We start from the raw sequence: 16,304 nt of genomic DNA on the forward strand, positions 1-16,304 counted from the left end.
TTATAAGAAATGCCCATTGCTAATCAGTGACACACAGCTTTCAGTTTCATGTTGAGTGGGACCTGTGTGTGTCAACCCTACACACATCCATTCGCTTCCTCAATCCTCATTCATAGTATTCTGTCAGAGAGTGGTGAGATTACCGCTAATCAGTTTGCCCTTTGCACAATTGTGTCTCAAAGTACCACAGCCAACACCTTGCGTGTTGAACTTGAGAGATTGAGACGGAGACAGAGAGACACAGAGTAGTGTGGACAGACAGGTTGTTGGACCTTTTTGTCAGTAGACTCAGTACAGTAAGTATCAAAATAATGTATTTGTCATTGTATGTTTTTTTCCTTGTACAAAACTGTGTGTGTGTGTGTGTGTGTGTGTGTGTGTGTGTGTGTGTGTGTGTGTGTGTGTGTGTGTGTGTGTGTGTGTGTGTGTGTGTGTGTGTGTGTGTGTGTGTGTGTGTGTGTGTGTGTGTGTGTGTGTGTGTGTGTGTGTGTGTGTGTGGTTAAACCAGACAGTTATATTTGTCATTTGACGTTGTTTTTACTTTTTAGGACAGTGTCAGTCCCACTTTGAACTTGACAGTGCTGCTTTGGGCATGTGGCACATAGAGCACATAGCAGACCTCCAAGTTCACAATATTGACTGTATATTTCACATGGACCTCACTCAGCTCAGCAGATGGTGTGATTTCATCTGATCGTGTGTGTGTGTGTGTGTGTGTGTGTGTGTGTGTGTGTGTGTTAGGAGCGACAGATCCAGTCCCTCACAGCCGAGGTGCAGAGCCTCCAGAAGCCGGTGTCTCAGGAGGGCCTGTCCCCACAGCTGGACGAGCTGCGAGAGGAGAACGCACGCCTCAAGTACAGGCTCAACATCCTCAAGAGGGTACCTGTCTGTCTGTCTGTCTGTCTGTCTGTCTGTCTGTCTGTCTCTGCTCTGATCCTCTCTACCGCCAGCATCACCTATTCTCTGCATCTAGAGTCGGGATTTGAACCCATTATTTTATACTTTAGCTGTTCAAAAATAGCAGATCTACGAGCTTGTAGATCTGTCTACTTTTGAAAAGTCGTGAAAGATTGCACAAATCTTTGGCTATAATTCATTTTAAAGTGTGTGTGTGTGTGTGTGTGTGTGTGTGTGTGTGTGTGTGGGGGGGGGGGGGGGGGGGTCAGTGGTCAATTATGTATAATTCTAGGGGTCCTTGACATTAAAAAACATTGAGCATGTACAGTACCTTTTTCAGAAAACCATTAGGATTTAGAAGATTTCTTTTGTATTTTTCAGATGGCTTAAAGGGGAAGTCCTATTCTAAACTGATGTTCTTCCATCCATGTACAAATATTAACCTTGGTGTGTGTGTGCGTGCGGTGTGTGTGTGTGTGTGTGTGTGCAGAGCCTTCAGGAGGAGAGGAGTGAGTGCAGTAAGTCCATGATGAACATCAACCAGCGTTTAGGGGAGATCTTCGGGGAGGCCATCAGGGCAGCCTGTCCCCAGCTGGACAACCCTCCCCTGGCCGTCACCCCCAACCAGCAGGCCAAGTTTGGAGACTACCAGTGCAACAGTGCCATGGCCCTCGCCCAGGTACTGCTCAAGGACATTTAATGCAGTGGATCTCAACCTTTTCAGGCGGTGACCCCCAAATGATCATATTTTAACTGGGGACCAGGGCAGGAATTTCATGGAGGCCATGAAGGCCATGGCCGTCGTTGCCCCTCAGTTTGGCCTTGTGCCCCTCAAACCAATGGCATGACCCGAGTCCACAGTGGCCTTAATGCCCCAGCTGACTATAGCACTTTCTACACTTTCTCTTTCTGGTCAATATGTAGATAGTAGACACCAGTGTATCTTTCTTGTCATGTAAACACCAGTGTTTTTGTTGAGATTCTGAAATCTTAACTCCCTGAGTCCCCATCTTTAAAACGATCCAGTGACTTTGATTGGTGCAGGGCTGAGCATGGATCAGATTGTAAATACCATCATTTATCTATTCATCTATATTTTATATTTCTATTTAAAATGGACTCAAATCTTGTTTTATTTGATGGCCTTCCTGCCCTGGCATTTGGCCTTTGTGCCCTCCAAAAACACTAAACACTAAAGGCCAAGTGGTCACGCCCCTAAGATGACGAAATTCCAGTCCTGCTGGGGACACCCCCACCCTGACGAGCAATAAGAGTTGAGGCATCACATTTTGTATAACATGGTTCTATTGTGAAAATAGCCGATCTACAGGCTGTAGATCAGCTATTTTCACAATTTCTGTCTCTAATATTTGACAACTTGGCCAATGTTTAATTTATAATTTAGAAAGTCCTTAAATTGTCACTTTAAAAATATGAATAAACCCTATATACACTTAATATACAACTTTACATTGGTTTGTTTACTGTTGAGTGAGAAAACATTGTTGCACATTAAGTTAATCATCTGGGGACCCCCCAAAATAATTTGGGGGGTCCCGACCCACAGGTTGAGAACCACTGATTTAATGTACATTTCTACTCAAGTGCATGTGTTCATTAGCTACAGTATAGCGATGTCAATGGGAAATCTGCCGGTTGGCCGTTTATGAAAATATCAAAATATGTTTATTGGTTAATTTGCATAACTATAATAACAGGTCAGAAACCTGTACCTATACTACTATAGCGTCACACAAAGGTAGCAGATCCGCAAGCTCGAAATGTGGTGCGATGCGGTTTGAGCTTGTGGATCTTCTACTTTTGCTATTTTTGAATTTTTATGCTGAAAAATAACTGTTCTCAAAAACATTGTGCTCTTGGTGACTAGTTTTTGATTGTTCGTTGGTATGGTATTAGGTATGGGCATAAGGTTTTCAAAAAACATCTCAAATGAATTGGGCTTTCCCCCTTTTGGTCGGTTTTCAATGAATCCAATATATTAGATAGGTATATGGTTGAAACCCCAAATAATGAACAGAAGAGATTTTTCAATGGATTCTGTTACTATTGGCGATGCTAAATAACATTAAATAACTGCCGGGAGCTTAAAAGGCCTATAAGCTGGGACTCGAGGGATAACCTTATACCCATACCCATACCTAACACCATGCCAAACATCTAAAACTTGTCACCAAGTGCACAGTCTTTAGTTCAGTTAAGCTGAATTGGTTTAGTTTATAACTGTGTGTGTGTTCGTTCGTGTTCGTTCTAGATGTTGAAGGCCCAGAACCAGAAGGTGAACCCCAGGGAGATTGCAGAGAGGATAATGCAGAACATTCCTGACAACGAACTCATCCAGAAGACTGAGATCGCGGGACCAGGTACATTACTTAGACCAAGATTTGTGTGACTTAACTAGAAATTGTGTAGTTTTTTTTTTTATGAATTTCAATGCTACTGGTCGTGCTTGGGTTACCTGCACTTACACTGATACCTTGCACTGCCACCCTGAGTTTTATTGTTCTATCTGGGGACCCCCCAAAATCATTAGGGGGGTCCCCAGATGATTAACTTAATGTGCAAGATTGCTTTCTCACTCAACAGTAAACAAACCAACATAAAGTTTTAGTGTATACAGAGCATCGGCACATTTCTAAAGTGACAATTGAAGGACTTTTTAATACCTCTATATTGGCCAAATTGTCAAATATTAGAGGCAGGAATTGTGAAAATAGATGATCTACATGCTTAAGATACCGTTGCGAGGCGTTGTGAGCATGTAGATCTGCTATTTTCACAATAGAACTGCGTTATACAAAATATAATGCCTCAACTCTTAGTGCTCGTCAGGGTTGGGTGATCCCCAGTTAAAATATGATTATTATTAGGGCCGCAACCTGAAAAGGCAGAGGACCACTGTTTTAGGTTTACCACATGTTTTTATCCTATGTGTTTTTAAGTCTTCTTTGTGATTCATGTCTGCCTCTATTCTGTTCTGTTTTGCTGTACAACAAATCGCGCTCCTGGGACAAACAAATACATGAATCAATGGTTCTCAAAGTAGGATCCCCCCAGGGGATGTCAACGGATTTGATAGTTAAATAGTCGTCTATGTCGGGTGGAAACCTCATTCGTCCAAAACGGTTATATTTCAGGATCCAAATATTAAAAAAAAACAGCAAAAGTAGCAGATCTACAAGCTCAATATGCATCGCTTCTCCCTGCGTTTCTAGCTTGTGGATCTGCTTCTTTTTTTGAGCGTTGCTAGTCGCTCCAATACGTGTGTGTGTATGTATGTATGTATGTCCATGTGTATATTTACAGTGTTTCTCCATTGTATCAAATCCCTATACGTATGTCCCTTTTCTGATTAGACATTATAATGATGAGCACATATCTATACATCATCATCATAGATCATCTAGTATTTTCTAGTGTGAGCACCACTCATTTCAAACATGTGTGATTTGTGTTTTACGCTATAGTATGATCAAGTTGGGCATTCATTTACACAAAAAAAAGTGAAAATATGGAGATGGTTTCTTCCCAACAGCAGTGATATGTTTGTGGTGTCTTTTCTTCTTTTGTTCATACAGTTTTCTTAACCAAAAGGCAGTCAGGTAAAGGCTTAGACTAATGTAGACCTGGTGAACTAAAGCTGTTGTTGTGGTTTCAGGTTTCATCAACATCCATCTGAAGAGAGCGTTTGTGTCCAAACTACTGACCAACCTGCTGCTCAATGGAATCCAACCACCTCCACTGGCCTCCAAGAAGAAGGTGAAATGCGCACGGTTGCACGCACGCACGCATGCACACACACACACACACACACACACACACGCACACACACACACACACACACACACACACACACACACACACACACACACACACACACACACACACACACACACACACACACACACACACACACACACACATTTGCATTCTATTATTTGGCTCTGCACAGAAAGCTCAATACAGATAGGTCCAAATACTGATCAGAAGAAAGGTTACATGGTCATATGAGATCAGCTGCTGCTCATGCGCTCTCACACACACACACACACACACACACACACACACACACACACACACACACACACACACACACACACACACATTCCTTAGCACGGCGTATGGTTTTATTTGTTTACAATTGTAACCATGACAATCCACCAGATTGCACACTGACAGATGTCTGTTTTTTAAGGTCAAACTAATATGCATACACTGCAATAGCTCCTACTCATGGAGGTTTGGATCGTCTGTGCCGTAAGTTGACACTCCAAAAATAGACCTGAGCTTTGAGGAGGAGGCAGAAATTTGAGTATTGGTATTTTTGGCTATGGATGGACTGCGTGCCGTTAGTCTCGCGTAGCCAGACAACTATTCCACAATCTCCAAAGACTATATAGAGTCTGGAACTACACCATTTCTGTTCCACGAAAATATAATTTTAAATATCTTTACATTTTATTTTTCAATTTCCCTTTCTAATAAACAGTAAGCTATTCTGCTTTGATTATTTTGATTTCCATTAGATTCCTCTGATCATTTTCAGAGCTCCCGTCCGTGTACCAGACTATATGACGGAAGCATTTGAAAATTGTGGGAGGCAACAGTCTGGCTCTCGAGACTGAACAAGCCATCTCAGTAACGCATTTGCTTCTTAAAAGGACTAATGGCGATTCGTCTTTCATTTGAATCGCCACATATTTGTTGCGATAATGGAACCGTGTCGCGACGGATCGTCGCATCCATATCACTCTGTTGTAACGTGGAACCGTTTCACACCCAAATGATTTTTGTTTCAGAAGCGTTTGGCCACTCTGTAAAGCAGGTGACATATTTTATTATCTGCCTTGAAGTTTATTATCCATAAAATTGATTTTCTCTTTGTGTGAGAGAAAGTTGTCCTGGGACAAAGTGAATACAAAGAGGCCCATAATTCAAATGTAACCTTTCATAGCTGACGTTTGGCATATGACGTTGGGCAAGATGGAATGGACTTCAAATCTTTACAGTCGAGCCATAATCCACTGGTTCTCAAAATCGGGTCTGGGGACCCGTGGGAGTCCTTGAGACCCCCATGAGTCCTTGAGGGGGTTCCAGGGGGTTAATATAACATTAAAATAGTTTTTAACCATTTTCACCCTATGTTGTACTGTATATGCATGGTCTATTTTCAGGGGGTCCCTGGCCTTAACCCATTTAGACCTGCATCTGCAAATCGCAAATGGTGCATTTATGTAGCTCCTTTATCCAAGGTGCCAGTGATGCATTACATTCACCCGTTCACACACACATTCATACTAGGGTGGATCTTAAATTACCTTTTTTTGATTTTCTTGAGTCTCACCCCCCAATTATGTTCCAATGTACAAAAAAATGCTTTGGTTAAAATTTGGTTGAATTTCAAGCATATTTAGAGGTAGCTCAATCAAGTCAAAGATTGTACATTTTATTGGTCAAAATCGAATTTTTTTAATGTGTTATACATTACACATTATTCTTATACTAAGCACAGAAATTATATTTTTTAAGCTTACAAATCTAAACACAAATCTGATTACATGTTTGTCATATGTCAAACCAGAATTAATGTATTGTAGGAAATAGCAAAGCAAAGAATTACATTTTCATTTAACGTGCACAATGACATGTCTTTATTGCACACTCTTCATCATACTCACAACACACAACAAGCACACAGCCCCACTTCCTTGATTACCTAAAAAAAAACCGAAAGTCACTGCAGTATAGTAATTCAGTAGTTACTGATCAATTAAAGTTTGTTTACGGCTATCGGGATACTTGTGCCGATGGTTCTGCACAATTTGCAGCAAGTATTGGAGTTGAGACTCATCTTTAGTAATGAGACCACAATATTCTTGTATTAGGGCAACCCCACGCTCTGCATGATCATTGACAACATTCATCGCCTTCACTACAGCCAGAGCTTCTTGGTAGTCCACCCTGGGCTCCCACTCATCGGGCTCAACGTCAAGGAAGTCACCTGGGAGATCCATCATTTTGAAAAGCACTTCAATGTTCTTCCTTGCAATTGTTCCAAGGTCAACAGTAATTATCTTCATATGCCCCTGTTCATGATCTTCATTTCCATCTTTCATGGCTCTCACCATCAGCCTCTTCGTTTGCGCGCTCACTTGACTGTCAAACAATGCAAGTCCTTACGATCTCTGGAGCCAAATACCATAAGTGATTGGAAAACTTTTGAGAAGCAGCTTTAGACACCTCAGCATTTATTGATGAATATTCCAGCAACGATTTTAACAGCTGCCAAGTCATTTAGTGGAGCGCTGACAGCAACATGCCTATGATGCCTTCACATAATTGTAAACTGCAAAAATGCACAAATCCATGCAAGCTTTTTCTTCCCTGAAGGTCAGTTTGAATTGGCCATGAAACATCCAGATCTTCATACAATAAATAACCTTTGCCATCCAACGGGCATGATGGGTAGCTCCTGGAGCTCTGAACCGGATACCTCGAGCAGCGAGGTATCCTGTTCATCAATAAATGCTGAGGTGTCTAAAGCTGCTTCTCAAAGGTTTTCCAATCACTTATGGTGAACAGGGGCATATGAAGAGAATTACTGTTGACCTTGGAACAATTGCAAGGAAGAACATTGAAGATTTTTTCCAAGGTGCTTTGAGTGGGAGCCCAGGGAGGACTACCAAGAAGCTCTGGCTGTAGTGAAGGCGATGAATGTTGTCAATGATCATGCTGAGCGTGGGGTTGCCCTAATACAAGAATATTGTGGTCTCATTACTAAAGATGAGTCCCAACTCCAATACTTGCTGCAAATTGTGCAGGACTATCGGCACAAGTATCCCGATAGCCGTAAACAAACTTTAATTGATCTGTACTGTAACTACTGAATTAATTACTATACTGCAATGACTTTCAGGGGTTTTGGGGGTAAATAAGGAAGTGGGGCTGTGTGCTTGTTGTGTGTTGAAGAGTATGATTGAAGAGTGTGCAATAAAGACATGTCATTGTGCACGTTAAATGAAAAATTGCAAATTGTCATTCTTTGCTTTGCTATTTCCTACAATACATTAATTCTGGTTTGACATATGACAAACATGTAATCAGATTTGTGTTTAGATTTGTAAGCTGAAAAAATATAATTTCTGTGCTTAGTATAAGAATAATGTGTAATGTATAACTTAAATGTGCCTGCAGTGCAATTCGATTTTGACCAATAAAATGTACAATCTTTGACTTGATTGAGCTACCTCTAAATATGCTTGAAATTCAACCAAATTTTAACCAAAGCATTTTTTTGTACATTGGAACATAATTGGGGGGTGAGACTCAAGAAAATCAAAAAAAGGTAATTTAAGATCCACCCTAATTCATACTCATCTGGAGCAACTAGGGGTTCGGCGTCTTGCTCAAGGACAACCCTGTCCAACCCAACCCAAACCTGGGAGTAGGGGTGGGCGATATGGTGATAATTATCGCTGAGACGATACAATGTCTCCACGATATGCCTTTTCAGAGTTATCGTATATATCGTGATACAATTGAGGGAGCCTTGTAAGAAATCCTGTTTAATCGTTAATACAGAGATTCGTTGCATAATTCAATTTAAACCTGCATTTTGGTCTAAATCAGTAGTTCTCAAACTTTAAAATGTCAAGGTCTCCACTTAACTCGTGACAGTATGAAACTAGTTTTTGTCAAGTAACTTGAATAATAACCATAAAAAACAATGTGAAAAAGAATCGTGATAAAATCGTGTATCGTGATACAGCTTGGGAAAATATTGTGATATTGTATTTTTCCATAATGTGCACCCCTACCTGGGCGAGCCCGGGATCCAACTGGGAACCTTCCGGTTCCCAAGCGGCTAAACCCATATTCATTTTGGGGGTCCTTGACATGAAAAAATAATGTATTTTCTTTGTGGTCTGTGTGGTGTGTTCAGGTGGTGGTAGATTTCTCGTCTCCCAACATTGCCAAGGAGATGCACGTGGGTCACCTGCGCTCCACCATCATAGGAGACAGCATGTGTCGTCTCTTTGAGTTCCTGGGCTACGAGGTCCTCAGGTAGGAGGGGCTTCACCACACCTCTACCTCTACCTCCTCTGTTCCTTCCTTCTCCTCCTCTCTCGTCTAGGCCAGTGGTTTTCAACACTTTTCATATCAGTGTGTGTGTGTGTGTGTGTGTGTGTGTGTGTGTGTGTGTGTGTGTGTGTGTGTGTGTGTGTGCGTGTGCGTGTGCGCACACGTGCGTGCGTGCGCAGGTTGAACCATGTGGGAGACTGGGGCACACAGTTTGGAATGCTCATCGCTCACCTCCAGGACAAGTTCCCCAACTACCTGACCGTCAGTCCTCCCATAGAGGACCTGCAAGCCTTCTACAAGGTCTGTCTGAACACCTTTTATTGCGACCGTCAGGTCGCAGTTACTGTACTATCAAAACCTCCACTGGCTGTTTGTCTGTCAGTCACGTCACATCACGTCGCGTCACACTTTTCCCCTACTCATATCTCCGCCACCGTTGCCCCTATCCATGCCAAACTTTGTGCACACACTCCTTGGCTGCTAAACCCCCCTCATTTCTCACATGGCCCTCTTCTAGTGCCACCATCAGGCTGATTCCTGCAAGACACATTTTTGGACACTGCTCCTACAGATTTTGCCCTAAAATCACACAACGCGGTAGACAGTATCTCTACAGTCATGTCATCAAAATTCATCTGTCCCATCTAGGGCCACCATCTGGCCGAATTTTGAAAAACACATCTTTGGACACTGCTCCTACAGAATTGACCCTAAAATCACGCAAAGCGGTACACAGTATCTCTAAAGTCATGTCATCAACATGGATCTGTCCCATTTCCCATATTCCCTCCTGATTGGCTACCATTGCCTTCTAAAGTTTGTGTATGCGACCTGACAGTCGCTTATCTCCCAAGTAGGGAGTCTTACTGGTCTACTACCGCTACTGCCTGCCTAGGACTGCTCTGACTCTCCTCCCCTCCTCTGCAGGAGTCCAAGAAGCGGTTTGATGAAGACGAGGTGTTCAAGAAGAGGGCCTACCAGTGTGTGGTCAAACTGCAGAGCAAACAGGACGACTTCATCAAAGCCTGGAAGCTCATCTGTGACGTGTCCAGGAAAGGTGAGGGGTGTGTGTGTGTGTGTGTGTGTGTGTGTGTGTGTGTGTGTGTGTGTGTGTGTGTGTGTGTGTGTGTGTGTGTGTGTGTGTGTGTGTGTGTGTGTGTGTGTGTGTGTGTGTGTGTGTGTGTGTGTGTGTGTGTGTGTGTGTGTGTGTGTGTGTGTGTGTGTGTGTGTGTGTGTGTGCGCCATAAGTAGGACTAAGGGGGGCACGGTGGTGCAGTTGGTAGCGCTGTCGCCTCACAACTAGAAGGTCCTTGGTTCCGTCCTCCGCGTCATCAGCGCCCACACCCTAGGTGGGGTTGGCGAAAGGGCCTTTCTGTGTGGAGTTTGCATGTTCTCCTCGTGTCTCCTAGGGTAGATACCCTCACAAAAACATGCAGTAATCCTGGTCTCTATAATGCCTCCCCCTGGCCAGCCGGGGTGCCTGATGGAGGGGAAAAGGAACTGGTTGGAATAACGTGTTCCTTCCACACGCTACGTCCAAACTGGGGAAATCCCCACTGTCAGGTGAAAAGAAGCAACTTGAAAAAATGGGTTACAAAATCGTGGGATAAAAATTATGAAAAATAAAATAAAAGATTAGGACTGTGTATGTGTTTGCGTACAAACGTATTATTTAGGAAAGTTCACTGTTCACAGGAGTGAAGTGTGTGTGTGTCGCACATCTCTCAGAATGTGGCATCCCTAGGGCTGTCACGATTATGACATTTTAAGTGACGATTAATTGTGTGTTTGTCGTTGAACGCTGGAGCATATAAATGCAAATTACATTTCTGTTTAGCTTGGAGGTTGCACAGGGCGAATGTGACAAATAACCAAATTATACAAATTACTGCCAAATGCAATGACACAATACTTTGTAAAAACATGGATAGCAGAAAAAGTCGATGTACAAGCTCACAACGCGTAGATCTACCATTTCCACGATTTGAAAAATATTTAAAAAAAAATGTTGAATATGGAAACAATTATGATGATCATGCAAATATATCAGGAATATGTAATAATAATTATGACAGGCCTAGGTGTCCCTCAGGTGTCTGCTGAGACCTGTATGATAATGAAATACATCATGCCTAGTTCTCTCTCTCTCTGTTGTTGTCTTTCTCTCTCACCCATTTATCTGTAGGCCTAGAATTATTTAATGCATGCTTGTAGATCTGCTATTTTTTAAAAGTCATGAATAGGGATGGGATGATACGCGATATTTTCGTTTATCGCGATAAAAAACTCACGATAATCGTATATCGTGGAGATTTATCTTAACGTGATATCGTCCTCCGTCATGCACTGAGATCAATTGACCTTTTATTTGCCAAGCTGCATATCTGGTACCACTTAAACCCTCTATAATTGGTAAAAGGTACTTATAATATACGACACGTACTTGATACAGTCTTTTCTCACTCTATCAAATGTCTTTGCCAAAAAATAGGCGATGTACAAGCTCACAACGCGTGTTGTGAGCTTGTAGATCTGCTATTTTTTGGCAAATGTTCCGCCCTGGATAATGGATTTTGATTATCGCGATAATATTGTAAATCGCGATTTCTTTTGTCACAATAATCGTGATATGAAATGTTCATATCGTCCCATCCCTAGTCATGGAAATGTGTGCAAATCTTTGAATATACTGTATGTATCTTTAAAGTGAACATTTGTAACTAAAATTTCGCTTCTGAGGGGTCCCTGGAACTAAATATTTTGAGATGGCGGTCCTCTTCACAATTTAAAAAAAATAGCTGATCTACAAGCTCGCAGCGCGGCACTCTGTGCCTCGCTGTGAGCTTGTATATCTGCTATTTTTCAATAGCTAAAGCGTAAAATAATGCGTAACAATGCGTACCCGGTCTAAATGACTTCAACTGTGTGACTGTGTGTCTTCCAGAGTTCCAGAAGGTGTACAACTGCCTGGACATTCAGATCATTGAGAGGGGAGAGTCCTTCTATCAGGACATGATGACCGCCGTGGTCCAAGAGTTTGAAGCCAAAGGTCAGTGTTTTTTTTTTTTTTTTAAGATTTGTTTTTGGGCTTTTTATGCCTTCATTTTTGATAGGATAGTAGACTGACAGGAAATGTGGAGAGAGATGGGGAATGACATGTGGCAAAGGTCGTCCGGATCGGGAATCGAACCGACAACGCCAGCAGGCATCATAGCCTAGTATGTGGTATGCGCCTTGACCACTATGCCAGCGGGCGCCCCAAAAGGTCAGTATTTGTAGTATAAATAAAAGAATGAATCTTCTTGAATAACATGACTCTGATTTGACAATAACTGAACCGATCTCAATTGGGCCATCACAAATGGCTTTTGAATTTGAAGAGATACTTGCTTTGGTTCACACTTCATCATTTTCATCGTATAACATTTGATTTGAGGTGCTGCAAATCCACAACAATGTGTTTGGTACAGTAGCTTGCTAGTTACAGTGCACTTAACATATTAACCACTAGATGGCAGTATATGACAAGGAATTTGGCCAATGGGTCCTCCAAAAATCCACTCGTCTGAGACAGTTTGCCCTCCTGGCCCCCAAGCTGTGGAATAAACTCCCTGTCGCACTTAGAACAACGGACTCACTCGCCAGTTTTCACTTCGGACTGAAGACTCACCTTTTCAGACTCCACCTAAACCCATAGCACTACTGAAACACTCAATGACCATACATGTAGCTAGTTAGCATTTGTTTTTAGGTTTTTTAGAATCCTTTTTTCTTTACTGATTATATTGGTTTTTTTTTTTAAGATTGATATTCATAATTATGCATTTGTTATATTGTTGTTGATGTTCTGACATGTTATCTTGTTTATTATAGTGATGTATTATCTGCTTATTGTACATCACTTTGGATTAAAAGCGTCTGCTAAATGCCTAAACTGTAAACTGTAATTGTCAACCAGTAGGCAATCTGAGAACAAGAATAAATCATTAGAATTTGCCTCTGTGGGCACCGTTCGCTTCCTCTAGTAGACTGGATGTCGGCCGTTCACTCTCAAACTTCCAGTCGCATGTGTCTTTGTTTACGTTCCTAAGCTTCCTAACTCTACAGGTTGTAATGGGAGTTGCCGACAGATTCAGCTGCTGAGCTCTGAATGTGTCTTTAGAGATTAACCAGTAGGTGACTAGGTCAGGGTCTAAATGTCTCAATGGGAAGAGGCCTAGAATTGTTGAATGCTTTAACTATTGAAAAATAGCAGATATACAAGCTCACAGAAAAGTCGTGACATTTTTTGCAAATCTTTCAATATATGTACTTTTTAAGCGAACATTTGTAACTCAAATGTTGCTCCTGGGGTTGTCCCTGGAACGAAATATTTTGAGATGGGGATCCGTGGCCAAATACATATCAGTTTGGGGGTCCTTCACATGAAAACGTTTGAGCACCACTGACATAGAAACATAGGTTTTTCCAAAAAAGCTTAGAAGGATTTACAAGACACTTTTGGAATCTGGCCAAAATATTCAAAGACGTGCACACATTTTTCTAAGCCTGGCTTAATGCGTTTGCGTTCACACTGCACTTTGTCAACTGCAGCAAGGAATCGCACCAAACAACAGTAATAATAATGCCTCCTCCTTCTCCCCCTGTGTTTACAAAATCTTCAACACACACATTTCGTTTCATTTCCTGCGTTTGACACGGATTGCATTCACACCAACAGTGAACCGTACTGTACTACTGGTGCGCTAGTAAGCGAAGCGAGACCACATTTTCTTTTGCGGATTAGAATTTGTTTCTTTGATCCGCACCAGAATTCGCATGAGCCTTTTTCACACCAGCCCAAAACGAAGCACAACTTTCCGACAATACTCCCAATGCTCCAGACTTTGTTTTAATTGCAGTAAAACATTGTGGTGTGAATGCCCCCTCAATCACTAAACTGCTCCAAAGACCACTGCTCCTAATGGTTTGGATGGGTAAATAAATGCACTGGATGCATTTTGAATGTGATAAAAAAACACAAACACACACACACACACACGCGCGTCTAGCCTCTTGCAGAGCCACGCTGCATGTGAAAATAGGAATAACCATATTAATCGAGTATGAAAACAATTAGTTGAGACACATTTTAGCCTCAGGGTTAAAGTATATAAGAGGATGCTGTACTGAACTGCCTTGGAAAGGTTCAGTCTGCAGTGTGGCCACATGGAGGCAGTGTTGTCTCACCAACGGTCCTCACTTTCTGTTTCTCTGTTTTACTCTCCCTGTGTCTCTCTCTCCCAGGGGCGTCACAAGGGGGGGGGGGGGGAGAGAGTGGGACTGAGTTACAAGGGCCCAAGGTGGAGGGGCCCTAGTAACTTAAGCTATTGAAAAATAGCAGATATACAAGCTCACAGCGCAGCACCGAGTGCCGCGCTGTGAGCTTGTAGATTTCCTATTTTTCCTTCACGTGAAAAGGTTTGAGCACCACTGACATGGAAACATATAGGTTTCTTGCACACATTTTCACGATTAAAAAAAAAATAGCAGATATACAAGCTCGCAGCGCGGCACTTGGTGCCGTGCTGTGAGCTTGTGTATCTGCTGTTTTTCAATAGGTAACATTCATGGGGGGCCCGCAGTGAATCCCTGTACCCAGGGCCCAGAATTTGGTGTGACACCCCTGCTTTCTTCCTCTCTCCTTATGCCACTCTTTCTTATCTTTCTATTGTTTACGGCACCCCCCCCACCCCTCTCTCTCTCTCTCTCTCTCTCTCTCCCTCTCTCTCTCTTTCTGCATCTTCAGCATTCTCATTCTCTCGTTCTCTCGTCGTTCCGCCTTCTCTTTTACTCTTTCTCAGAAGCTGCCTTTATTGCTCTCTCCATCTCCCCTCTATCTCTTCATCTTTTTCTCATCTATCGCTCCCTCCTCTCTTTTTGATCTCTACCCTCCTCCTCCCCCCCCCCCTCTCTCTCTCATATATCTTTCGTTCTACACACCTTTCTATCTCCTTCCTCTTTTCTTCTTCTCTTCTTCCTCTGCCTGCTCAGTGGTGTAAAACAATTAAGTACATTTAAGTGCATTAAGTACATTACTGGATTATCATACTTTTACTTATGCATATATTTACAAATTTTATACTTTTACTCCACTACAATTATTAGAAAACTTGAGATAACAGTTACTTTGTGGATTCTGACGTCCCGGTGTCACGGTAAGGCCCAACGACGTTTATATTAAAACAGTGCCGAACCCGGAGTACTTCGGGAAAGGCACCACGCATTGCGGCGCGCCGAACTACTTTGGGATAGACACTAGACGAGTTGATAAACATGACCTCCCCTCTCTCCTCAGGCCTGGTGGAGATGGATGAGGGTCGTAAGGTGGTGTTCTGTCCGGGTCAGTCCATCCCCCTGACGGTGGTGAAGTCTGACGGAGGCTACACCTACGACACCTCCGACCTCGCCGCGCTGCGACACCGCATCTTTGACGAGAAGGCCGACATCATCATCTACGTCACAGACAGCGGGCAGGTGTGTTTCTTTGTGTGTGTGTGTGTGTGTGACAATATCCTCTGCATCACTGAGAGAAAAGAGATGGATTGATGGACAGGGAAATATGCCTGTCACAAATAGTGGAAATAGCAGATCTACAAGCTTGTAGATTGGCTATTTCCACTATTTCTTTTTAAATGTTTGAAGTTGGGCTGGGATGCGATTAAAATTTGTAATCTAATTAATTACAGGCTCTGTGATTAATGAATCGCAATTAATCGCATTTTAATCGCACATCGATATTTGACCTGAGAATCATTTTTTTTTCAAGTAAAACACATTTTGTTCTACGAGTGAATCAACAAGTGAGTTTTTTAAATAAAGATTTCGCATCCACTGGGCCAAGCAAAGTGCTCTGATCGGCTACTTCTCCCTTTGCGTTTGTTGTCTCTTCTTGGTTGGTGCATCGCTATGATCGGTATGCCCGAAACTGAAGGTTCTGTGGTGCAAAAACTAGTGCGATTAAAATGTGTTATTTTTTTTAATCGCGTTAATTTTCTGTAATTAATTTATCGCAATTAATCAGTTAAAGTCCCAGCCTTAGTTTGAACATGTATAAACATTTTTCAACATGTAAACGAGTATGACGATTATCACAAAATAATTGCGATTATGTCAAATAATTGCTCATAAAGTGTTCATAACAGTCAATGCTAGTCAGTGCAACACAAGTATCTCACCGCCATGTCAACACAGCAATAGTACTCAATTCTACCAACACAACCCAATAGTGCAGGGCCAGAAAATACGTGTCCATAGTCAGTGCAAAT

General features: G+C 42.2%; 1 protein-coding gene across 1 annotated transcript in view; it reads left to right on the plus strand.

The window, feature by feature from the left end:
* The window catches only part of rars1 (arginyl-tRNA synthetase 1), a 36,277-nt gene that overhangs the window by 3,457 nt on the left and 16,516 nt on the right, over positions 1-16,304 (plus strand). The window contains exons 2-10 of the mRNA XM_080749719.1: positions 742-879; positions 1,388-1,576; positions 3,170-3,278; positions 4,574-4,674; positions 8,858-8,979; positions 9,177-9,297; positions 9,925-10,054; positions 11,942-12,046; positions 15,335-15,513. Coding sequence (XP_080605845.1) covers positions 742-879; positions 1,388-1,576; positions 3,170-3,278; positions 4,574-4,674; positions 8,858-8,979; positions 9,177-9,297; positions 9,925-10,054; positions 11,942-12,046; positions 15,335-15,513 — 1,194 coding nt within the window. The remainder of the gene's footprint in view (positions 1-741; positions 880-1,387; positions 1,577-3,169; positions 3,279-4,573; positions 4,675-8,857; positions 8,980-9,176; positions 9,298-9,924; positions 10,055-11,941; positions 12,047-15,334; positions 15,514-16,304) is intronic.

The sequence above is a fragment of the Nannobrachium achirus genome, assembly GCF_963921795.1.
Source record: "Nannobrachium achirus genome assembly, chromosome: 19".
Taxonomy (NCBI): Eukaryota; Metazoa; Chordata; class Actinopteri; order Myctophiformes; family Myctophidae; genus Nannobrachium; species Nannobrachium achirus.